This window comes from Aquarana catesbeiana, linkage group LG08 (genome assembly GCF_042186555.1).
Source record: "Aquarana catesbeiana isolate 2022-GZ linkage group LG08, ASM4218655v1, whole genome shotgun sequence".
NCBI classification, from domain to species: domain Eukaryota; kingdom Metazoa; phylum Chordata; class Amphibia; order Anura; family Ranidae; genus Aquarana; species Aquarana catesbeiana.
In genome coordinates, this window is record NC_133331.1 from 307,427,663 (window position 1) to 307,455,009 (window position 27,347).

Genomic DNA, 27,347 nt, shown 5'->3' on the forward strand with positions numbered 1-27,347 from the left:
ACGGATGCAAATGTTGAAAATGAAAAGGTTACGGGAATCTGTTCGGAGGAAGAGACTGAAACTCTGTCCTGACAAGTGGATTCTCCAGCATGACAACGCTCCTGCACATGATGCGGTAAGTTTTCACAAGTTCCTGGCCCAGAAATCCATTCCAAAACTTGACCATCTACCTTATTCACCTAACTTACCACACTTCGCTGTTTCAAAAAATAATCAGTCCTGATGAAGTGATCTGTGTTTCATGAAACGCGTCGGTATTATGATGTTCTTCATTCTCTGTGCTATTGGATAAAATGTATATTATACAGTATATCTTCATGAAGTATCATGTACCAAAAAGGAACTGATCAATCAGGTGTATACCTTTTTTGGTGCATTCTTCTGTTTTTAATCTTTTTATTCTGTGTAATAAAGTACTGATCTTATATTTTTATATATATAGTGGTGTTGTGACCGCCTTAAAAATCCCAGGGGCAATGTTTTTTGTACTTATCTGTAAGTGTTGTTGGGATGGAGGCATTCGAACCTGTGTGGTAAGTGCCACCCTTCAACATTTCTCTACGTTTAATGTCCATAGCTGTTCCTCATAACTGAGGTCCTCCAGCCCCGTTATTAGCTTTGTTGCCCTTTCTCTGGACTCTCTCCAGTACCAGCACATCCTTCCTGAGGATTGGTGACCAGAACTGGACGGCCTACTCAAGATATGACCATTTCTAATTTGTAAAGTGGTAGAATTATAGCTTTATCTCTTGAGTAAATACCCTTTGTAATGCATGTGAATAGTCTGCTGGCCTTGCTTGCTGCAGCTTGGCATTGCATGCTATTACAGAGTCTACTAGGACCCCAGATCCTTTTCCATCCTTGATTCTTATACATATTCTCTTTAGGAGATGTAATGTGTCTCAATCACCCTCTACACCTTGTAACATGTTTGGTATCTAACTGGTTGGAACATGCTTGGTATCTAACTGGTTGGTACATTAAACATTAATGCAACTACATGCTATTAATGTAGCTGATTTTAGCAAGGATTATGGACTCTGTACACAGTTTGGCTCTGGCAAGCAATAGGAGTGTGATTCTTTCCACTAACCACCAATGTATGGGGCCATTCTTCAAATTGACCACCAAAGTAAGGGGCATTCTGTCTACTGGCCACCCAATGTAAGGGACATTCTGACCACCAATGTAAGGGAAAATGTTTTTCACTGACCAGCAATGTAAAGAGACAGTTTTCCAAGTGGCCACCAATGTATGGGGGGGGGGGGGGGGCATTCTTCAAATTGACCACCAAAGTAAGGGACATTCTGCCCACTGACCACCAATGTAAGGGTCATTCTGCCCACTGACCACCAATGTAAGGGTCATTCTTCCCACTGATCACCAATGTAAGGGGTATTCTTCCCACTTATCAACAATGTAAGGAGCATTCTTCCCAATGATCACCAATGTAAGGAATATTCTTCCCACTGATCACCAATGTAAGGGACATTCTGACCACCAATGTAGGGGACATTTTTCCCACTTACCACCAATGTAAGGAGGCACTTCTGCACCCACCAACAATTTAAACGGGGGGCTGATCTCCACTTACTGCCAATGTATGGGGGTTCTCCTCTACTTACCACTAATATAAGGGGATACACTGAAGACATGACTGACGTACTCTCCAAGCAACTGAAGGGGATGAGTTCTGTATCACAGATGAAGATAATGACTGTGAAACTATGGAATTTATCACTCTGACCATGAAGAAGAGAACCAAGATGGCAGCAATGGGAATATTCTTTATGGCATTTGCAGTGGTTCCATGTATCATAAAATATATTATCTGACACACGTGTCGAACTGGACTTTCTGGACTCTCCATCTCACTAACAAAACACCAATGGAACACTCTATAAACTGGGCCCACTCCGATCACCACACCAATGGAAGACTCTCTATGAACTGAGCACATTCCAATCACCACACCAATGGATGACTCTCTATGAACTGAGCTCATTCCAATCACAATAATGGAAGACTCTGTATGAACTGAGCACATTCCAATCACCACACCAATTGATGACTCTCTGTGAACTGAGGACATTCCAATCACCACACCAATGGATGAATCTCTATTAACTGAACACATTCCAATCGCCACACCAATGGAAGACTCTCTATGAACTGAACACACTTCGATCACCACACCAATGGATGACTCTCTGTGAACTGAGTGAGGACATTCCAATCACCACAACAATGTATGACACTATGAACTGAGGACATTCCAATCACCACACCAATGGAAGACCTCTATAAACTGAGCACATTGAAATCCCCACACCAATGGATGACTCTCTTTGAACTGAAGACATTGCAATCACCACACCAATGGATGACTCTCTATGAACTGAACACATTCCAATCGCCACACCAATGGAAGACTCTCTATGAACTAAACACACTCCGATCACCACACCAATGGAAGACTCTCTATGAACTAAACACACTCTGATCACCACACCAATGGATGACTCTCTATGAACTGATTGAGGACAGTCCAATCACCACACCAATGTATGACTCTATGAACTGAGGACATTCCAATCACCACACCAATGGACGACTCTCTATGAACTGAGGACATTCCAATCACCACATCAATGGATTACTAATCATCTAAAATGGTGGTCATTTGTAAAAAGGAACCCAAAAAAGATTACAATAATATAACCCACAATTAAGTTGGAGTAAAAGAAACAAAGTTTAATAATTATTCTTTAGTTCGTCCAATGAAAAGCTAGTTCCTTCAGTAAAACAAGAGTCCAATAAAAGTTTGGCCCATTGGATTGCCATATTTGCCCATGTATTAGCACAGTTTAGTACTATGGTGCGATCTCCGGGTGTGGGACCCAGGCAGCATTGTATGTTTAGAGGACCATATTACTATACTTCCTGCAGACCTACATCCATCACATCACACCCGAAGAACACCATTATACTTTTGCAATGTTCCCAAATACACCAATTTGACCATAAAAAGAATATTAGGCTTTGTGAATAGTCTGGTGAACAATAAGTGATATTCTTTAACTGAAACATGTTACACATTCTAAATACAAGGCAGGACACACAAGTTCTCTGGTGGTCACTCTTGCCCCAATCTCCATTTCTCCATCTGAATGTAAAAAAGGTAGTTAGTCTACGTGAATTTTCTGATGTCGATCAAGGGCACTTTTCTGGGTGAAGCTTTTCCCACACTCTGAACACGAATAAGGACGCTCACCCGTGTGAATTCTCTGGTGTCTAAGAAGTTTATCTTTCCGGATAAAACTTTTCCCGCACACTGAACATGGAAAAGGACGCTCACCTGTGTGACTTCTCTGGTGTATAAGAAGTTTTTCTCTCTGAGGGAAAGCTTTCCCACACTCTGAGCATGAAAAAGGACGTTCACCCGTGTGAATTTTCTGGTGTTTAAGAAGGTTTCCTTTGTCTTTGAAACACTTCCCGCACTCTAGACATGAATAGGGATGCTCACCCGTGTGTATTCTCAGGTGTTGAGTAAGTCTTTCCTTCTGAATAAAGCGTTTCCCACACTCTGAACATGCGTAGGGACGCTCACCCGTATGAATTCTTTGGTGTTTAAGAAGGTGTTCTTTCTGAATAAACCCTTTCCCACATTCTGAGCATGAATAAGGACGCTCACCGGTGTGAATTCTCAGGTGGTTATTAAGTTCTCCTTTCTGAACAAAAGATTTCCCGCACTCTGAACATGAATAGGGACGTTTACCCGTGTGAATTCTCTGGTGTTTAAGAAGGTTTCCTTTTTCATGGAACGACTTGCCGCACTCTGAACATGAGAAAGGACGTTCTCCCGTGTGACCTCTCTGGTGATTAAGAAGGTTTCCTTTCTGACTGAAACATTTGCCGCACTCTGGACATGAGAAAGGACGCTCGCTCTTGTGAATTCTCTGGTGGATAGCAAGTTGTCTTTTCTGAGTGAAAGACTTCCCGCACTCTGAACACGGATAAGGCCGCTCACCCGTGTGAATTCTCTGGTGAATAACAAGGTCTCCCTTCTGAATGAACGTTTTACTGCACTCTGAACACGAATAAGGACGCTCACCTGTGTGACTTCTCTGGTGTTTGACAAGGCTTACTTTCTGAATGAAACCTTTCCCACAGTCTGAACACGAGAAAGGACGCTCACCGGTGTGAATTCTCTGGTGATTAACAAGTTCTACCTTCTGAGTAAAACATTTGCCGCACTCTGAACATGAAAAGGGACGCTCACCGGTATGAATTCTCTGGTGTTTAAGAAGGTTTCCTTTGTCACTAAAACATTTACCGCAGTCAGAACATGAGAAAGGACGTTCTCCTGTGTGAACTCTCTGGTGACTGATAAAGTTGCTTTTCTGATGGAAACATTTCCCACACTCTGGACATGAGTAAGTCTTATAACTTTTCTGTTGTATAGGAGGCTCTCCGGTTTCTTTCAAAGATTTCCCAGATGCTGTACGTGACAAGGAGAGCTCAATTGTGTGAGATCCTTCATGGTTTAAAGAAGATTCCTTGGGATCTGTTGCTGTATCTGTGCTGTGAGATTCAAGAATAATAGTATGTGGATCATCAGAAGATTCCTCAGGATCAGAGAAATCCCAGGATCTCTCCATTTGATAGGTTTTATGATGTATTATTTGTGTAATGCGTTTTACTCCGGGAGAACATTGTGATGTGGCTTTATATTCTGAAGATATATTTTTCGAGACATAGTGTCCACCTGTAGGAAATCAATGGTCAAATGTTATTAGAATTCTTAATTTCTTTATTTCAGAAGTCATATACAGTATGTTGGTCTAACGCTCTACAGTATCTCAGAGCTCTGGCATGGAACTGGGTGCAAACATAACATAAAATATCAATACAAACCAGATAAAGGATAATACACAAAAAAAAAAAAAAACACACAATAGGTAGGTGTTTGCTTTAATGACATTGTTAGAGTGAGAACAGCGAAGGGCCTTCCTCCACCGCATTTATTGGAAACAAGAAACACTGGATTTACTGAAGACTGAGGTGGACCTTTCATATGGTATGCAATAGTGATGGACAATTTACTAGATACAGGGACCACATGGCATCTCCAATCTCCAAAGGGTGGCCCATAATATTAAGCATATGCAATGCTACAGGTAACTGTAAGAGGCTGTTGATATAATATAGGAGGTCATCTGTACAGTGTCTTCAACTCCTCAATTAGAAAACCATTACATTAAGGAATGGAGATGGACCTTTCATATGGTGTACAGTATCTCCTCCTCATTTGTTGGGAACATGATGTCAATACTCAAAAATTCCACGGACCTGCTCGCATTTTGCGAGTGGATTTTGAGGGCTGGCAAGCTATGCCTGCCTGGGAAGCGGGGGGGGGGCAAGCACCGCCGGCATGCAGGGTTGTATGGGAGTCTTTCTCCCAGGGCTCGCGGAGGGGAAGAGAGAAGAGCAGGCGGCCATCAATGTAGGGGACATTTCTCCCACTTACCACCAATGTAAGGAGGCACTTCTTCACCCATCAACAATGTAAACGGGGCTGATCTCCACTTACTGCCAATGTATGGGGGTTCTCCTCTACTTATCACTAATATAGGGGGATACACTGAAGACATGACTGACATACTCTCCAGACAACCAAAGGGGATGAGGTCTCTATCACCGATGAAGATAATGACTGTGAAACTATGGAATTTATCAATCTGACCATGAAGAGGAGACCCAAGATGGCAGCAATGGGAATATTCTGTATGGCATTTGCAGTGGTTCCATGTATTCATAAAATATATTATCTGACACACGTGTCGAACTGGACTTTCTGGAATCTCCATCTCACTAACAAAACACCAATGGAAGACTCTCATTAAACTGAGCACATTCCAATCACCACACCAATGGACAACTCTCTATGACCTGAGCACATTCCAATCACCACACCAATGGATGAATCTCTATGAACTGATTCCCATTACCAATCATCTAAAATGGTGGTCATTTGTAAAAAGGAACCCAAAAAAGAATATTGTAAAGAGTAGATCTTTCTTTTTTATTTTGGAAAACCAAAATACGAGACTAAAACACAATACTAATTATTCTTTAGTTGGTCCAATGAAAAGCTAGTTCCTTCAGTAAAACAAAAAAGATGTGCAGAGTCCAATAAAAAGTTTGGCCCATTGGATTGCCGTATCTGCCCATGTATTAGCACAGTTTAGTACTATGGTGCGATCTCCGGGTGTGGGCCCCAGGCAGCATTGTATGTTTAGAGGACCATATTACTATACTTCCTGCAGACCTACATCCATCACATCACACCCGAAGAACACCATTATACTTTTGCAATGTTCCCAAATACACCAATTTGACCATAAAAAGAATATTGGGCTTTGTGAATATTCTGGTGTACAATAAGTGATATTCTTTAACCGAAACATGTTACACATTCTAAATACATGGTAGGACACACACGTTCTCTGGTGGTCACTCTTGCCCCAATCTCCATTTCTCTGAACAGAATGTAATAAAAGGTTGTTAGTCTATGGGAATTTTCTGATGTCGGTCAAGGGCACTTTTCTGGGTGAAGCTTTTTCCGCACTCTGAACACGATTAAGGACGCTCACCCGTGTGAATTCTCTGGTGTCTAAGAAGTTTACCTTTCCGGATGTAACTTTTCCCGCACACTGAACACGGAAAAGGACGCTCACCTGCGTGACTTCTCTGGTGTATAAGAAGTTTTTCTCTCTGGGGAAAGCTTTCCCACACTCTGAGCATGAAAAAGAACGTTCACCGGTGTGAATTTTCTGGTGTTTAAGAAGGTTTCCTTTGTCTTTGAAACACTTCCCACACTCTGGACAGGAATAGGGATGCTCACCCGTGTGTATTCTCAGGTGTTGAGTAAGTCTTTCCTTCTGAATAAAACGTTTCCCACACTCTAAACATGCGTAGGGGCGCTCACCTGTATGAATTCTTTGGTGTTTAAGAAGGTGTTCTTTCTGAATGAAACCGTTCCCACATTCTGAACATCAATAGGGACGTTTACCCGTGTGAATTCTCTGGTGTTTAAGAAGGTTTCCTTTTTCATGGAATGACTTCCCGCACTCTGAACACGAGAAAGGGCGCTGTCCCGTGTAACCTCTCTGGTGATTAAGAAGGTTTCCTTTCTGACTGAAACATTTGCCGCACTCTGGACATGAGAAAGGACGTTCACCCTTGTGACTTCTCTGGTGGTGAATAACAAGGTCTCCCTTCTGAATGAATGTTTTACCGCACTCTGAACACGAATAAGTATGCTCACATGTGAGTTTTCTGGTGTTTGACAAGGCCTACTTTCTGAATGAAACCTTTCCCACAGTGTGAACATGAGAAAGGACGCTCACCGGTATGAATTTTCTGGTGTTTAAGAAGGTTTCCTTTGTCACTAAAGCATTTACTGCAGTCAGAACATGAGAAAGGACGTTCTCCTGTGTGAACTCTCTGGTGACTCATTAAGTTGCTTTTCTGAAGGAAAAGTTTCCCACACTCTGGACATGAGTAAGTCTTATAACGTTTCTGTTGTATAGGAGGCTCTCTGGTTTCTTTCAAAGATTTCCCAGACACTGTACGTGGCAAGGAGAGCTCAATTGTGTGAGATCCTTCATGGTTTAAAGAAGATTCCTTGGGATCTGTTGATTTATCTGTGCTGTGAGATTCAAGAATAGTATGTGGATCATCAGAAGATTCCTCAGGATCAGAGAAATCCCATGATCTCTCCATTTGATAGGTTTTATGGTGTATTATTTGTGTAATGCGTTTTACTCTGGGAGAACATTGTGATGTGGCTTTATATTGTGAAGATATATTATTCGAGACATAGTGTCCACCTGTAGGAAATCAATGGTCAAATTTTATTAGAATTCTTCATTCCTTTATTTCAGGAAGTCATATACAGTATGTTGGTCTTACACTCTAGTATCTTAGAGCTCTGGCATGGAACTGGGTGCAAACATAACATAAAATATGAATACAAACCAGATAAAGGATAAAATACACAAAAAACACACTAGGTAGGTGTTTGCTTTAATGACATTGTTAGAGTGAGAACAGAGATGGGCCTTCCTCCACCGCATTTCTTGGAAACAAGAAACACTGGATTTACTGAAGACTGAGGTGGACCTTTCATATGGTATGCAATAATAATGGACAATTTACTAGATACAGGGACCTTATGGCATCTCCAAAGGGTGGCCCATAATATTAAGTGTATGCAATGCTACAGGTAACTGTAAGAGGCCGTTATATAGGAGGTCATCTGTACAGTGTCTTCAAATCCTCAATTAGAAAACCATTACATTAAGGAATGGAGATGGACCTTTCATATGGTGTACAGTATCTCATCCTCATTTGTTGGGAAAATGACATTCTTTGGAGGAATGGAGATGGACCTTTCGTATGGTGTACAATATCTCCTCATTTGTTGGGAGCATGATGTTTTATTGAGAAATGGAGATGGACCTTTCATATTTTGTACAGTATTTCCTCCTTGTAATTATTTAAATACATACCTAATACTCATAGAAGAAAAATAAATTGTGAACTTTTCCTGCATTTAGTAATTTTTACTTACTTGTATCGATATAAAGTGAAGATTCCTCCTGTTCACTTTTCATAATCATCTCCCCCTCCTGCATAGACTGCTGATGTCCACTCACCATCGTCTCTTCTTCTTCCTCTTTTACCTCAACTTTGATGTCTTTCAGTTCTTCATCCTAAACCCCAAAATGATAAGATTGATAACATTCTTATATATATATTTATTATTGACAGTTTAATCTCATAGTTTAAGTTCCATTGCCCAATCCTCTTTACTTGAGAGATGCTGGGATCTTCCTGTGTGAAATCCTGGGAATATGGAGGATAGACGTTCTCCATAGACTGCTGTTCTCCACTAATGATCATCTTTTCTTCCTCTTCAACTTTGATGTATTTCAGATCTTCCCTCTAAATCCCAAAGAAGAGTAGAGATTTGTAAAAAAATAAAAAGAGATTATGTAAAAGAATGTCCTCTCATAGCGAAGAACACATTTTTAGGTCTAAATGGTCAGTCCCACCTACCTGATCATGGTGAGGGATGTTGTGATCTTCCTGTGTGGAATCCTGGGAATACAGAGGACGGGGACATCTCTCTGGTGGGTTCCCATTACTGGATCCATCTGTAGGAAACACACACACTGACTGAATACATTGTTTCTATGTGTTTATCAGATGATGGGGGATCTAGGTGGACCCTCCGTACTTCTCTCTCCTTTACAATAAAGTCTCCTCTTACCCGGTGATGTGAGGGGCGGCTGATTCTCCATCATAACGTCTTGTAGAGATCCTTGTGTCCTTCTAAATACTCCCACTCCTCCATGGAGAAATAGACAGTGACATCCTGACACCTTATAGGAACCTGACACACACAATGATACAGTCACCATCCAGACACATCCCTTGTCTGTTACTGGATAATGTCCCAGAATTCCCAACACCGCTCACCTCTCCTGTCAACAAATTGATGATCTTGTTGGTGATTTCCAGAATCTTCTTGGCACTGGTTACCTCTGTTGCCAGGCAGTGAGGTGGAGGCAATGTGATGGGTGATGTCCTGTGAAGATGGCTGTTGGGTGTTAATGGATCACCAGAAATTTTCTTCACTACTTTATAATCCTGTATATAGAGAGAAAGTAACAATTATCACCACAGACTTCTCAGAATCCTCCTCACCTCTCTGCTCAGGTCTGTGCTTTTTTAATAGAGATAAAAGTGATGTCATGTGACCTCCCAGAATCCTCCTCACTTCCTCCTGATTTATGCAGGACTCTCCCCTCTGTAGGTGGATAATAAACTGAGAATTATGTGGACTGTACTGGGACTAATAATGTCTGCAGTAGGGGTGAGCTTAAGGTTTCGATCTGAACACGAGTTTGGACTGAACATTAGCTGTTCAGGCATTTGGATGAATGCTCAAACATTTACCTATTCGACAGGATTTGAACAATATGTATAATAGCAGAAATACTTCCACTATTATACATGACAGCTTCATGCTGTGAATGGTTGCTAAGGACACTGGTGGGTGCCGGCACCGCTGACTCCTTAACAACCAGTGACATCACTGGCCCCATTCACTTAAATGGTTGAGACTTTCTGGATTTGTAAGCAAAAGGGCAAGGATGGTTAACAAACAGCATTCCCGATCCCCACCTTTTTCATACCAGACCCTGCAGGTCTGGTAAAGGAGTTTTATATTTTTAATGTTTCACTTTAAACATTAATATAATCACTGCTCAAAGCCAAACGAAAAAAAAAGAAAAAGAAAATACCTTTTTCGGTTTGGTACATGTTCTCCAGGGCAATACTCAGCCCCCAATGCCATTTGTTTGACAATCCCATGCCTAGAAGTGTATAAAATTCTCAAAACAGTTTTTTAACATCCCCCATGGACTTCATGGGGTTTCAGATTCGGCACCCAAACTTTACATGTCCGCAGAACCGTGTTGGACCCCAACCCAGCACATCACTAGTCTGCCCAGTGTTCCTCCATAGTTCTGACACCCTATACAAGTTCTTATCTAGAGTAGAGGTCTCAATAATCTCACTGAAAGCAAACCAGAGATTCCATTTAACATGCAACTCTAACCAAAATATTTCATTTTAGATTTGGATTGGCTGAAGAGGATTAATTAACTATCATGAGGATTTCTCCTGTCTCTATCACCGTTACATAGGTAGTTCTTCCCTCACTTCCTGCCCAGGTCATGAGTGCAAAAAAGAACAGGATTTGAGGGGAAATAGGCCTAATGGGGACAAGCCACCAAAATAGGTTTGGTGAGGGCCCAAAGAGAACCAACAATCCTCAGTCAACATACTGTGAGGTACAGAATTTCAGCATCACTTCCATCAAATCACAAAAATCAGGAGCTTTTTCCCTCATTCTATGTACTGTAGGGATGCTCATTATTTCTGCTGCCTTGTTTAGAACTTAGTGCCTCTCCTGAGCTAAAACAGGGGGATACTTTTTAGTATGGGTGTATTAAAGGTTTAGTGTAGTATAAGATTTTGGATAGGTAAATAAATAGTACTGTTTTATGATGGTCCAAAGAGAAGGACAACTGAGAAGATAGGAGGAACTAACAGATTTGATTTAAAACCAGGAACAGTCGGGAGCTGAGCTTGAACTGTTGACTTTTTGATCCTGTTGCTCCATATATAGATGGACAGTTGGATAAATGGCTCTATATTTTGAATGTATCTGGTCTATAAACTAGGGTTGTCCCGATATCACTTTTTTTAGGACTGAGTACAAGTACCGATACTTTTTTCAAGAACTCGCCGTTACCGATTACTGATACTTTTTTTTTAATGTCACATGACAGTGTTTTTTTTTTTTTTAAACAATGCTTTCTTTTTTTTCTTTTTTTTTTAGGGGGTGGGGGGGTGGGTGGGGGGGTGAACGGTGTCTGTGTGTTTTTTTTTTTAATTACATTTTTATTATTTTTTACAATATCTTTTTTTATTATTTATTGCAATATGTGTTGTTTTTTTTTTTTTTTAAATCAGCCCTGTTGGGGGGCTTTGGTTAGATATCAGGGGTCTTAACAGACCCATGATATCTCCCCCTTGAGACAGAGAAAGAGACCGAGGATAGAGATTCCCCAGTCCCTTTCTCTGCAGCCTCAGCTGCACTGAGAATGAATGGAGAGAAGACAGCGGCTCCTCTCCATTCATAAACTGAGACATCGTAATCACAGGAGATTACAATGTTTCAGTTATGTGAATGGACAGAGTCAGCTCACTCTGTCCATTCACAAAGGAGGACATGGAGAGAGAGACAGCACAATGGAGGGGGACAGCACAACGGAGAGGGACAGAGGAAGAGAGAGGGACAGAGGAAGAGAGAGGGACAGAGGAAGAGAGAGGGACAGCAGAACGGCGGGACAGAGGAGCAGAGGGGGACAGCGGAACGAAGAGGGGCAGAGGAGCGGAGGGGGACAGAGGAATGAAGAGGGACAGAGGAGCGGAGGGGGACAGCGGAATGAAGAGGGACAGAGGAGCGGAGGGGGACAGTGGAACAAAGAGGGAGAGCAGAGGGGGACAGCGGAGGGGGACAGCGGAACGGAGGGGGCATGGAGGATGCGGTGACAGTCAGCGGTGATGGCGTGTGGGGGAGTTACAAGCACCGATCACCGCTGTATGTCACTAAAGCAGCTGGGGGAGAGTCTTGTAACTCCCCCATGCGCCGATCACTGCTCACTGTACAGGTATCGGCGGAAGCATCGGGAGCATTTGCCCGAGTGCAAGTACTTGGACAAATGCTCGGTATCAGTGCCAATACCGATACTAGTATCGGTATCGGGACAACCATACTATAAACCAGAGGCTCTGGATGAACAGTTGGATAAATGGTTCTATATTTAGGGTGCATCTAGTCTATATACCAGAGGCTCTGGATGGACAGTTGGATAAATGGTTCTATATTTAGGATGTATTTGGACTATAAACCAGAGGCTCTGGATGGACAGTTGGATAAATGGTTCTATATTTAGGATGTATCTGGTCTATAAACCAAGGCTCTGGATGGACAGTTGGATAAATGGTGCTATATTTAGGATGTATCTGGACTATAAATCAGAAGCTCTGGATGGACTGTTGGATAAATGGTTCTATATTTAGGATGTATCTGGTCTATAAACCAGAGTCTCTGGATGGACAGTTGGATAAATGGTTCTATATTAAGGATTTATCTGGACTATAAACCAGAGGCTCTGGATGGACAGTTGAATAAATGGTTCTATATTTAGGATGTATCTGGTCTATAAACCAGAGGCTCTGGATTGACAGGTGGACAAATAGTTCTATATTCATGGTTATTAACCAAAATATCATGATCTTACCTTATCTGCGTCAAGATCCAGTATTGTTTCTTCGCTATTTCCTACCAAATCACCTTTCTTCTTGAACTTCCTGTCTTAACCCCACATCACTTCCTGTTTGCACGTTACATCACTTCCTTCTTTGCGTTCCACGCTTATAAGTGAGATCACCATCTTGTGGAGAATGTAAGTACTGTAGTCCACGTTGTACTTCTGTACATCAAAATCGGCGTCAAGGTGTATTTATTGTTTTTGTTGCTTATTTTTATCCTCAAGTACAAACCAATTATTATATAAAAATCCTATATATAATATATATATATTTTTTTTAGTGTGTCAACAATGGATATTCTTTGTTTGAGATTTCTTGTTTTTTTTTTAATAAAGGACTTGTCAAAAAGTATGTGTCTTTACTGTTTACATGCTTTTTGTATTCCTTACTAATTTACATACTTGGGGGGCTTCTAGGGACCCCTTTATTTTTTATTTTCCAGATTCCTATAAGCTCCCCACTCTGAGACCCCTACAACCACCAGACAAGGGCTTTGGGGGTGAGGTCCTTGTACTCATCAACATAGGGACAATATGCTTTACCAGGAAAGGTCCATGTTGAGGGCATGTGAACCTGTGAAACTCAGGAGGAGAGGCACATGCTTAACCCCCCTTTCCTAGCATTCTTCCCATTGACCACCAATGTAAGGAGCATTCTTCCCATTGACCACCAATGTAAGGGGCATTCTTCCCATTGACCACCAATGTAAGAAGTATTCTTCCCAGTGACCACCAATGTAAGGAACATTCTTCCCACTGACCACCAATGTAAGGAGCATTCTTCCCACTGACTACCAATGTAAAGGACAATCTGCCCAGTGGCCACCAATGTAAGGGTCATTCTTTCCACTGACCGCCAATAAGTGGTGTCGGGAGGGGGGGCTAAAGCCCCGGGTCTCAGGCATGCACCATTCTATTGCAGGGACCGATCTGATCCCAAGCGTCGCCAAGTGCAGCAGAGTGACACAGCAGGTCCCGCCTTCTGGAGCCTGCAGTGCCTATGATGGACATCCCACTGGTCCAATGCCGGGACCGCGGGATGTGTGACGGCCATCATAGGTGCTGCAGGCTCCAGAAGGCGGGAATTACAATGCGGACACCGCGCCACATCACTGTGAGATCCCCGCTCCCCGCTCGGGCGGGCGACTTTCCTCTCCTGCTCTGGCTGCCTGCTGTGATGATGATGGGTTGCACCCCACACCACGGCTGAGCTGAGCTGCTGCAGGACACATGAAGTCTGTCTCCTGGTCAGGTAGGTCAGTGTATGTCACTACCGTCAGTGTATGTATGTCAGGTAGTTCAGTGTATGTATGTATATCAGGTAGGTAGGTCACCGTATGTATGTCAGGTAGGTAAGTCACTGTGGTTATGTCAGGTAGGCCAGTGTATGTATGTCACTACTGTCAGTGTATGTATGTCAGGTAGGTAGGTCAGTGTATGTATGTCAGGTAGGTAGGTCAGTGTGTCAGGCAGGAGAGTTTAGTGGTCAGCATTGATGGGCACTGGTAAGCCAGGCAGCTACCAGCAAGTGAGCTTACCCCCCGCCACTACTGCCTCCCCGCCCGCGCCCCCCCGTGCCGGCCTTGGACTTCAGACTGAAGCCCCTGATCTTTTTGCCACCTAGCAATGCCCCCGCCGCCAATGTAAGGAGCATTCCTCCCACTGACTGCCAATGTAAGGAGCATTCCTCCCACTGACCACCAACATTCTTCCCATGGTACCGATGTAGGGAAGCATTTATTCCACTGTCAACCAATGTAAGAGGGACATTCTCTCAACTAACCACTAATGTATGGGACGTTCTTCCCACGGATCTCTATTACAAGGTAAATTGTGAACACTGATCTCCAATGCACTGGAACATTGTCAGGACCTGAATTCAGCTGTTGGTAGCACTGTAGTTCCCAGAGCTGAAGTGTGTAGTTCCGGTGTCTACTACCAAGTGACACTCGGTAGCCAGCAGATCCCAGTAATTAGCCTCCACCTGATGTTGGCTGCTGAGACATTACAGTATACATAACCAGTCCCATAGCTTCCTTCAGTGCCTCAGTGTGTCAGGACCTGGTTCACCTGCTGATGGCACTGTGGTTCCCTGGGTAGAAAGTTGTAGTTCCAGTGTACAACAGCGGGTGTCTCCCAGCATCCAGCAGTTTCTAGTTATCAGTCTTCAGCTGATGCTGGTTGCTGGTAGGGTATTCATTCTCTCCTCTGCTAGTATACTTTGCCTCAGTGTTTTGCTCTTGCTTTGCCTGCCAGCCAGATGCATGCTTGCTGCTTTACCCTGAACCCAATTCCTTCCTGACCCTGCCTCTTACCTGTACCTTGCTGAGCCTACTCCTGAACTTGCTCTTGCCCTTTATTCTGTGCCTTGCTGCTTCGTATCTGCTCCCCTTGTTCCTGATCCAAGTCCTGGTTCCCTCTTCCCATCTGTTCCCTGCATCTCTACTTTACTCTTCTTACCAGTTTCCCTCATTTTGTACATATTATATATACTGTAGGTAGTTTGTTAGGCTTTTGTTATTCTATTAGCTTGCTAGTTAGGCATTTCTTCATTTGGTTTTCGTTCACGTCTATCTTGTTTGTTTTCTGGTATTTGGATGTTTTTTGTTTTACTATTAACTTTATTATATATAGTCTGGTCTTAGTCTACTAAGTGTAGTCATGCAGATCTGGCCATCTCTGCTGCTGATTCCTCACACAATGCTTTCCCTGTGTGCTACATGTAAACTCCCCCGGTCATTTTTACCTACAGGTAAGCCTATAGTAAGGCTTACCTGTAGGTAAAATGAATATCTCCTAAATGTGCAGCCAATGACATCACTGGCGCATGTGAGTCCCTTGCTGGAACTTCAGAGCTTCGTGCCGGAACCAAAGGCTCCTGCGCGCATGCGTGGATGTGATGTAATTGTTTCTTTTATAAATATTAAGTCTTATTTTATTCTTACACAATCTAGTCCAATTTTACTTATGTATAGAACACAGATCTGGTTACCCCTGCTGTTGCGGCATGCCTACACGCAGTATGCGACTGTTAAGACCTGGATCGCCTGTGGTTCCCCAGGTGAAGGGTTGTAGTTCCAGTGTCTACCAGCGGATGTCTCCCAGCAGTTTCCAGGAATCAGTCTCCACCTGATGCTGGCTGCTGGAAGGATATTTAAAGCGGTTGTATACCCGCTGAAATTTTTTTTTTTTTTACCCCTGTAAAGCAAAAGGCATAATGAGCTAGTATGCACCGCATACTAGCTCATTATGAAATACTTACCTTAGAACGAGGCGTCGGTATCTTACCTGGTCCACGCCGAGGGAGCTGTCATGTTGCCTCGGCGTGTCTTCCGGGTATCGCGGTTCTAGCGCTGTGAGTGGCTGGAGCCGCGATGTCATCACTCCTGTGCATGCGCGTGGGAGATTTCTTACCCGGCAAGGTCCGGCAGTTGCCGGGCCTTCAGCTGAGAATCCCCTGTGCGCATGCGCCGCTGCAGTCAGCGGCGCATAGCAAGGGGAATATCTCCTAAACCGTAAAGGTTTAGGAGTTTTTTTTTTTTTTACCTACAGGTAAGCCTTATTATAGGCTTACCTGTAGGTAAAAGTTAAAAAAAATACTATACAACCACTTTAAGTCTTCCCCTTTTAGTGTCTCTTGCTCCAGTATTTTGCAGCTGCCCAACTCTGTTAGCCATAGATCTGATCTTGCTCCTGCCCTGCAACCTGTTGCCTCTTTCCTGTCCCCTTTGTATATGACCCCAGTTTTGGTCCCCCCTTCCCATCTGTTCCCTGCACCTCCAATTTTTCCTGCCTTTCTATGTTCTCCTTTCCTCATTTCACCGCATATACAAAATGGGAGAGCCCCCAGTATCCAAAAGAATTGCTAGATTTATTGAGAGTAGCATCAAGTACATCAAGCCAACACATTTGGGAAAAAGGGTTCCCCCTTCTTCAGGGCTGTTTCTGCATGTTAGTTGACTGGGAGTAAACCCCAGGCCAGATGTATGTCTACAAGGTTGTCTAAAGTAGGCTGGCAGAATGAAAGCTGTGGTTGCAGGGGGCGGCAATAGCCCTGAAGAGCGGGAAATCCTTTCTCCCAAAATGCATTGGCTTGATGTACTTGTTGCTACTCTCAATAAAAATTCTTGAATCGACTTCAAACTCGCAATTCTTTTGGATACCGGGCGCTCCTCCTTTCCTCATTTCGTTTACGTGGAAACGACCTTAAGGCCGTACCAAAAAGGCAGCAGCCCAAGGCCCAAGAGAATTTATGACCACTCTCCACCATCAGCCACATTCCTACCAGAGGGAATCCTTCTGATCTGCCCACATAACCATCCACCCAGGACCAGCGACTGATTCAGTCTGTCCAGCGTGGTCTCCAACACATATGAGATACCATTTTGTATTCATATTATATTAGGGCTTTCTGTTTCTTTATTATATTATTTATTAGTCCGGTATTCTGTCACTGGGATTTTTGGTTCACTTGTATTTTTATGTTTGATGTGTGCTGGTCTTTGGATGGATTTTGTTTCACTGTAAATACTGTATATCTCACTTAACCGCTTAAGGTCCACCCTATAGCAGTTTTACTGCTACAGGACGGCAACTCTGCTGCGCCGGTTTAGCGTATATATACGTGATCCAGCTCTTCTGGGTAGCAGGCGCAAATGCGCCATCGGAAGCTCGCTCCCACTGTGATTATACACAGCGGGAACTGTTCGGCGGGTGACTCGATGTCCACCGGCACACATTGATCCTTCGGTACAGAGGCAGAACGACGGTCTACCTATGTAAATAAGGCAGATCGCCTTTCTGTCAGTAATGAAGGCATGGATCCTGTGTTTCTGCAAATCAGGGACATGGATCCATGCCTTGGCCTAGTAAAAGCACCTCCCACACTACACTGAAACACCAGCTAGGCACACAGTTGTACATACAAATGTATGTCTTTTTTTTCCCGCAAATAGATCTTTCTTGTGATGGTATTTGATCACCTCTGCATTTTACATTTTTTGAGCTATAAAAAAAATGCTGACAATTTTGAACTAAAAAACAAAATTTTTTTACTTTCCGCTATAAAACACATCGAATAAAAACATTTTAAAAATCTAATTTCTTCCAAAAATGTAAGCCAATATGTAATAAAAATGCTAAATGTGCTAAAAATATGCACTGTCACTGTACTAATGACACTGGCTGGGAAGGGGTTAAACATCAGGGGGCGATCAAAGGGTTAAATGTGTGCCTAACCAGTGTTTTTGTATTTTGTGGGAGGTGCTTTTACTAGGGAAAGGCATGGATTCATGTCCCTGCTTTGCAGAAACACAAGATCCATGCCTTTCCTCCTGTCAAAAGACATGCTGGTAGGTTAATTAGCTTCTGTCCAAACTTGGCCCTAGTATATGAATGGGGACCTTGGATTGAGGGTAGGGACCGATGTGAGTGTGCAATGTACAGGGTTAGGGACAATTGTAGACAGGCACCCACACTCACTCAGGTTGAACTAGATGGACTGGTGTCTTTATTCAACCTTACTAACTATGTAACTATGTAACTATGTCAGAACAGCGGTCTGACTTGTTTACATAGGCAGATCCCCATTCTGGCTCTCTGCCTAACAATCGGAGGGTGCTGACGGCGGTACCTGCAGATCAGCTCCCGCTGTGTATAATCATGCGTGTAAAAACGTGATCTGCCGCACAGGTGCCGCCCTGTAGCAGTAAAACTGTTATGGGCCGGACCTGAAGTGGTTAAGTATTATCTGTAACAGTATTTCAGACAGGAATGTAATAGATTTTTAAAATGCAGTAGCCAAAGAGGCAAAGATTCAGTTTCTGCATTGGAGCATTTAGAGACAGCTTAACAATGGTTAAATGTAATTTTATTTAAATAAAAAAGTTAACGGTGCAGAAAAACATTTACAGAAAAGATGACAACACAGATAATTCACAACAGTAAAAAAAAAAAAATAAAAATTACAAGTATAAAAAAAAAACACATGAAAAATTGGGTCTCGTTCCATGCAGAGGAAATCCAATCTGGTATCAGAGTCCCTGGCTCTCATAAATGAACCTTAGCACTCCTTAATAGTTTTGATGGTGATAAAAATCTACTGCAGTCAAATTAAGATTTGATAGACACCAAATATGATATAGATCTTTTGCATTTTGCCCTTAGTAGATATAATATGCCCAATCCACCTTCTGCACCTTGTAACATAGCCATGTTTGGTGTTTAACTGGTTGTTATTTTCTTATACATCAGTGAAACCTTATGCTATGAATTTGATATCAAGTCAAAAACCAGATTCACAGATCAAGGCTGTTTTATGACCGCCAATAGCAGATCTGGTTTAATAGTCATTAGCCAGTTAGCACTGAAGACGTGATACTGACATATGGCCCATACACACGATACGAAAATCGTATGATGTACAGTTTTTTTGGTTGCAAGTCTACATCTTCAATGTATCACAAATGGGAGAGTTTACTAACAATACGAATTTTCTCATACGATCTTACAATAGCTTCCTGAATGAGGGGAAATGAGATAATGTGTGTGACCCCTCTAGCAAGCCTTGAGCGCCTTTGTTAAAAGCTATTTGGAATATTCGTGTCCGGTCACGTTTATTCGATCGTCCTGCACAGTTTTCTGGCACTTAACAGGCAAAATGGAGAATTCCCATGATGAAGTCGCAATGACGAAACACATCGGTACGTGGCTGTACGGCAACCAGAAGTGACGTTTTTTATGCATCCCCGTAAGTGATGCTCCGTGTGTACTGGCGTGTTGGTTGGGTGAGATACGGTGTTCATCCTATGTGCGCCGTGACTAGGTATTCCTGGCATCTGCATCCGCTTATCATACCATTGCGTGATTTTGTCTGCCTTTTAGTAAGTGCATTACCATTAGGCTTTGTGTTCTTAATAAATTCCTATTTGTGACGTTATTGCACTATTTGGAGTTTTCATTTTCTTTTTACATATTACATATACCTTTTGGTCTCTGGATGCCTGGAACGATTGATGGCGTATCCTTGACCCTGTGGGGTACAATGCTTTAAGTTGCCGAACATGAGAATGTGAGGCAATTAGTGTTGGTGAGTTTACATCTAACTGGGGAGTGGAGACACGGTTTTGATCACGTAGTGTGGTGTCAGATCATTCAATCAACTGAATATCTTATCAAGGATTTATTACCCAGTATTGGATGTCACATCCTATGGACTTTTTCATGCTTTGCATCCTCTGCATTTATATACACTGTTATTCACTGGATGTGTAATATAGATGTACATTGTTTATGTTATTGCATACTTAGCGCCACTGTTTACTCTTAACCTGTGGTTGGGAGATGTTTTTTATAAATATGGAGGACTCCATTCTTTCAGTAGTTATCCTTGGTGTTATGGCTATCCAGAATGTTATTAACCAAAAAAAAGACCAGGAGAAGAGTGTAGTATAAAGAATGGCTCCTCAACTGTGCCAAGTATTCTCATATGCAGCTTATCCATGAAATTCAGGAAAACAGCCTTAATGATTTCCACAATTATTTGCGCATGAATGATGAGTGCTTCCAGCAACTCTTGTCAGCTGTCACTCCATGGATACAGAAACAGGACACAGCAATGCGTGAGGCTATTAGTGCAGAACAAAAGCTGATAGCTGCCTTGCGTTATGTGGTGACAGGGCAAAGCCTGCAGGACTTAACATTTACTACCGGAATTTCCCCACAGGCCCTTGGCAAGATCATCCCATGCAAGGCACTGATCACTGCTCTACAGAGTGAATATATCAAGGTAATGTGCATATTTGACCTTAAAAATGTTTTCATTGTTTTTGTGATCAATGTATAATTGCTATCAACCTCTGCTTATTACCATTTACCAAATTCCCATGTGAAAAATATTAAGCTAGGTGTAAATTGTTGTCTGTAGCACACATATTGACCTATCCTATCTGATTCCTTTTTTGCAGTTACCCCAAAAACCAGATGAATGGTTGGAGGTGGCTAAAAACTTCCAAGAGATGTGTAACTTCCCAAAAGGTGGAGGCGCAACAGATGTGAAGCATGTTAGTATTGCTCCACCTGCCAACTCTGGCGCTTTGTTTTTTTGTTGTTGCATAAACATTTTATTGAGAAAATACAAACTTAGCGTATACATCTTATCAATACATATACGATTACAATTCAGTCAAATAGGAACATTCTGAACCAGGATTAAACATCTCTAGATTATGAGCAGAGTATCAGAGGTGGTTACGATGTCTAGTCGTATATATCTTCAAAGGGAGGTTTAAGCGGGGAATAGGGAGTAAAAGTGGAGAAAGAGGGGTACATGAGGAAAAGATGGGAAGGAAAGAGAAAAAAAAAGGCACTGAACTCTGGCGCTTTTTATTACAACTACAAAAGGTTCTTCAGCATTGTTATGATGGCAGTTGTTAATGCCAACTATGAATTTCTATACTTGGACATGGGTAAAAACCGATGGCACTCAGATGGCAGTGTTAAACACATGGAATTCTATAGGCGCCTCCAGAATGAGACACATAATTTGCCAAGCACTACGTAGAATGTGGAAGGTATGAATTTCGTTTTTGTTGCGGACGACGCCTTTGCATTAGGAGAACACCTATTGAAGCCCTTCCCCATGTGCGGCTTGACCCAGATCAGAGGATCTTCAATTATAGGCTGTCCAGGGCCATGTAGGGTGGTCGAAAATGCATTTGGAATCCTGGCGCACAGATTTTGCATTTACCAAAACTCAGTTAACCTGGCCATGTACAAAATAGACACAATAGTTCTGGCATGCTGTGTCCTTCACAACTACCTATGTCGACATGCACAGGGGTACATTGCTGCAGCACCAGATCAGGAAGCCGAGGGACTTAGCAGAAATATACAAGTGGAAGGGCAGGAGTGCCTTGCTGGACTCACATCTCTTGACCGAGGACATACTCTCTAAGCCACTGATGGGTGACTTTTTTGGAAGTGTGAAGTATAATGGAGTTTTTTGGGTGTGATGTGATAGATTTAGGTCTGCAGCAATTCTAGTAATACGGTCCTTTAAACATAGAGTGCTGACTTGGTCCCACGTCACACAAAACGCATTCTGAACATGAATAAGGATGCTCACCTGTGTGATATCACTGGTGAAAAACAAGGTCTCTTTTCTTAATGAAACATTTCCCGCGCTGAACACATAAAGGGATGCTCACCTGTGTGAATTCTCTGGTGTTGAAGGTTTTGTTTGAAACCTTTGCCACACTCTGTACATGAACATGGACAATCATCTGTGTGAGTTCTCTGGTAAACAACACCTTCTCTTTTCTAATATTTAAGAAGGTATCCTTTCTGACTGAAACATTTCCCACACTCTGGAAACAAGAAAAGGACGCTCACGCTTGTGAATTCTCTGGTGTATAACAAGTTTTCCTTTCTTAATGAAAGATTTCCCGCACTCCGAACACGAATAAGGCCGCTCACCCGTGTGAATTCTCTGGTGAACAACAAGGTCTTTATTCTGAAAGAAACATTTCCCGCACTCTGAACAGGAAAAGGGACGCTCACCCGTGTGGGTTCTCCGGTGTTGAAGGAGGTTTCCTTTGTCGCTAAAATATTTACCACAGTCTGAACACGAGAAGGGGCGCTCGCCTGTGTGAACTCTTTGGTGGTTAAGAAGGTGTCCTTTCTGAATGAAACATTTCCCGCACTCTGAACATGAGAAAGGCCGCTCACCTGTGTGAGTTCTCTGGTGATTTAGAAGATTTCCTTTATGATTGAAACATTTCCCGCACTCTGAACATGAGAAAGTACGCACACTCTTGTGACTTTTCTGGTGTGTAGGAGGCTCTCTGGTTTCTTTGAAAGAACTCCCTGACACTGTAGATGACAAGGAATGCTCTCCTGTGTGAGCTCCTTCGTGGTTTAAAGAAGACCCTTCGAGATGGGATGGATCTGTTGATGGATCTGTACTGTGAGATCCCATATTTGTTTCAGCAGTAATAGTATGTGGATTATCAGAAGATTCCTTAGGATTAGAGGAATCCATTGGTCTCTCCAAATGATACATTTTATGATGTATTATTTGTGTAGTGGGATTTACTCCTGGAGAACGTTGTGTGGTGGCATTTTCTTCTGCTTTACCTTCTGAAGATACATTATTCAAGACATAGTGTCCACCTGTTGGAAATCAATATTTAAATGTTAGAAGAATTCTTCATGTCTTTCATTCAGAATTCATATACAGTACATTGGTCTAACACTCTACAGCAGTGTTTCTCATTCTTTTTTCAGTCAAGGCACCCTTTAAAATTATGGACAGTCTCAAGGCACACCATTCTAAAATGTAAAAAACTATTCTACTAGTTTTACATAAGTAGGACACCCAACGTTAGAGGTCAAATACACTTTTGTACACTGGTACCGACTAGTATTCCAATGTTTCTCTTATCCCTCAATTTCTCTGCATCAGTCAGCTAATGGGACCCCAGTCCTAAGGGAGAGGAGCACAGGAGGGTCAAACAAGGATGCTGTGGAGGCAATAGCCGTCAACTGATGACATCATTAAACGCTTCACCCCCGGAAGACTTTACCCCCTTCCTGACCAGAGCGTTTTTTGTGATTTGGCACTGCGTCGCTTTAACTGACAATTGCGCGGTCGTGCGACGCTGTAAAATTGACGTCCTTTTTTTCCCACAAATAGAGCTTTCTTTTGGTGGCATTTGATCATCTCTGCGGTTTTTATTTTCTGCGCTATAAACAAAAAAAGAGCGACAATTTTGAAAAAAAAAACACAATATTTTGTACTTTTTGCTATAATAAATATCCCCATTTTTTGTAAAAAAAAAGCAATTTTTTTCTCAGTTTAGGCCGATATGTATTCTTCTACACATTTTTGGTAAAAAAAAAAAAAAACGCAATAAGCGTATATTGATTGGTTTGCGCAAAAGTTATAGCGTCTACAAAATAGGGGATAGATTTATAGCATTTTTATTTATTTATTTGTTTTTTACTAGCAATGGCGGTGATCTGCGATTTTTATCGTGACTGCAACATTATGGAGGACACATCGGACACTTTTGACACATTTTTGGGACCATTGGCATTTATACAGCGATCAGTGCTAAAAAAAAAGGAATTGATTGCTGTAAAAATGTCACTGGCAGTGAAGGGGTTAACACTAGGGGGCAATCAAGGGGTTAATTGTGTTCCCTAATGTGTGTTCTAACTGAAGGGGGAGGGGACTGACTAGGGGAGATGACAGATCGCTGTTCATACTTTGTACGAACAGACGATCTGTCACTTCTCCCCTCAGAGAACCAGGATCTCTGTGTTTACACACAGAGATCCCAGTTCTCGCGGTGTTACGAGTGATCGCGGGAGCCCAGTGGCCATCGAGACCGCCGGGCACTCGCATCGGCTTCGGGGGCAAGCAGCGGGCGCACACGTGCGCCTCCAGGGGCGCGTGTGCGCCCCTAGTGGCCGCCTTAGGAACCGATGTAACATAACGGTGATTCGTCTGCCTGTGCCATTCTGATGTGTTCCAGAGGATTGCACGGAGGGAAGCGGGGAGGTGAACTTCCTTCCAGTGCCACGGAGCCCCGGGAGGTAGCGGGAGCTGGGTGGCCTCTAAAAAGAAAATGTGGCATGTCAGGGGGGTCAACTACACCTAAAGCGGAAGTTACGTTTTTGGGTGGAACTCTGTTTTAATTGTTAGGATGCTCATGTCTAGTTGGCCTTTGGCTTGTACAGTATACACTTTTTGAACAATTTTTAAGCATTTTGCCAAGGCAACGCTGAAGAAACCTCAAGGCACCCTGGTTGAAAAAGGCTGCTCTACAGTATTTCAGAGCTCTGGCATGCAATTGGGTGCAATCATAACGTAAAATATGAATACAAACCAGATAAAGGATAACATAAAATAAAAAACAGTGTTTTTATTTATGCCATTGTTACCGTTTCTCAGAAACATGACAACGTATAGAAAAACGTCTTTGTTCACAAAACATTCTTTATCCATCTGGGACAGATTCAAAACTTCTCTTCTTCTCTTGGCCTTCAATCTTCTCGTTTACCGCTCCTTTCTTTTATTAAAAATCCTGCTTTTTACCCTGCCTGGATCGTTCCTAATTCTTTTAACGCATAGAATACAGCTAATTTATCTCGTTTATATAACTTGATATCTGCCTCCTTCATACATTCTTTTCCTACTTTGTGTGATACATTTGGATTTCCTCATTTTCTGATATTTTCTAATCAAAAGTTTTTTTTCCAACCTTATCTCAATTCCAAGTCCCAACTATCCCAGATGTCACGTTTTGAACGCGTATGTATTCCTGACCCTCATGCTAGAGGACTTACCTTTCTCTAAAAGCAAGTTTTAGCTAGTACCAACACTGGTCCCCCCTCATATGTCTCCAAATGGGAACTAGACCTTAATCGCACATTTAATGCTACTGAATTGTCTAGCTTATGGTCCTCCACTAAGTCTGCTTCTTCTAATGTTGTTGCTGTGGAAACGAACTTTAAGGTGCTAACCCATTGGTATTTGGTTCCCGCTAGAATATCGAAATATGCTTCTGATTACCCTGGAGCTTGTTTTCGCGGCTGTTCAGAGTCTGGCACTCAACTTCATATTTGGTGGGATTGCCCAATTGCCCAAAAATTCTGGAAGGCAGTTCTATGCCCTGTACACACGATAGAATTTTCCGATGGAATAAGTGTGATAGGACCTTGTTGTCGGAAATTCCGATCGTGTGTACACAAATCCAACGCACAAAGTGCCACGCATGCTCAGAATAAATTAAGAGACGAAAGCTATTGGCTACTAAAGTCCCGACGTACGTGTTTTACATCACCGCGTTCAGAATGATCGGATTTTCCAACAACTTTGTGCGACCGTGTGTATGCAAGACAAGTTTGAGCCAACATCCGTCGGCAAAAAATCCATGGATTTTGTTGTCGGAATGTCCGATCAATGTCCGACCGTGTGTACAGGGCATTAAGCCTCGTATACACGATCGGATTTTCGGCAGGGAATTTTGAGATGACAGAATGCCTAAAGTCTGACCGCTAGTACGCTTCATCAGACAATTGTTGTCAAACATTCAGCCATCAAATGTTGGATAGCAGGCTGGTAAATTTTCGGCGGACAAAGGTCTGTTGTCAGATTTTCATATCGTGTGTACACAAGTCCGTCACACAAAAGTCCAAAAGTACAAACACGAATGCTCAGAATCAATGCTCACCAAACATGACATTAGCAGAAGGTGCCCAAAGGGTGCCGCTCAAGAGCTGAAATTCCACGTAGTATGTTACTACGTTCGTGTTTGTTGGCAGACAATTGTGTGCCGTTAGTATGCAAGACAAAATCCAGGCACACGCCCTTCGGACAAAAGTCTGGCGCTTTTTGCCTGCCGAAAATCCGATCGTGTGTACGAGGCTTTACCCTCCAAAATCTTTGATATACCTATACAGCGCAATCCTGCTACAGCCCTATTAAACCTGAAACCTGATGGCATCACATAGAATCAATTTTGCCTTCTTTTACAACTCCCAACAGCCGCAAAACAATCCTTTGCTAAGGCACGGAAAACTCAAAACTCAATAATTCAATCTAGTTGAAACCTTACACAGAACTAATAAAGCTCTTATTCATGCTAAAATGGAAGCAATCGAAAGAGATCAATTGGTCAATTTGAGAAACTTTGGCTTCCTTAGGTTAAGCATTGTTTACCTCCAGACTTTGATGACAAACTATTATTGCCTTGGTAATTTTAGTCTATCTGCCTTGACTATAATTTCTTTTCATTTGGGATCGCATCACCACTTGTAACCCCCCCTCCCCCCCAATTACCTCCCCCCCTTTTTTCTACCCTCTGCTCTTTATCTACTCCTATTTTTTGGTTTTCTACCTTTCTTTTAATATTGTGTCGTACTTACACTGAGCAAAATGATAAACGCAATACTTTTGTGTTTGCCCCGATTTATCATGAGCTGAACTTAAAGATCTACAACTTTTTCTATGTACACAAATGGCCTATTTCTCTCAAATATTGTTTACAAATCTGTGTTAGTGAGCACTTCACCTTTGCCAAGATAATCCATCCACCTCACAGGTGTGGCCTGTCAAGACGCTGATTAGACAGCATGATTATTGCACAGGTGTGCCTTAGGCTTGCCACAATAAAAGGCCACTCTAAAATGTGCAGTTTTACTGTATTGGACACTGAACAAGAATAAGGACACTCACCTGTATGACTTCTCTGGTGTTTTAGAAGGTATCCTTTCTGACTGAAACCTTTCCCACACTCCGGACACGAGAAAGCACACTCGCTCTTGTGAATTCTCTGGTGGATAACAAGTTTTCCTTTCTTAATG

At 42.4% G+C, this 27,347-nt stretch overlaps 1 protein-coding gene and 1 pseudogene across 1 annotated transcript in view; both read right to left on the reverse strand.

The window, feature by feature from the left end:
* Positions 1-2,733: 2,733 nt before the first annotated feature.
* Positions 2,734-27,347, reverse strand: part of LOC141106913 (uncharacterized) — a 148,896-nt gene continuing 124,282 nt past the window's right edge. Inside the window, exons 35-36 of the mRNA XM_073597842.1 lie at positions 24,415-24,420; positions 2,734-4,403 (exon numbers count right to left, since the gene is read on the reverse strand). Coding sequence (XP_073453943.1) covers positions 3,186-4,403; positions 24,415-24,420 — 1,224 coding nt within the window. The 3' untranslated portion in view covers positions 2,734-3,185. The remainder of the gene's footprint in view (positions 4,404-24,414; positions 24,421-27,347) is intronic.
* LOC141105114 (uncharacterized) lies at positions 4,802-13,424 on the reverse strand (annotated as a pseudogene).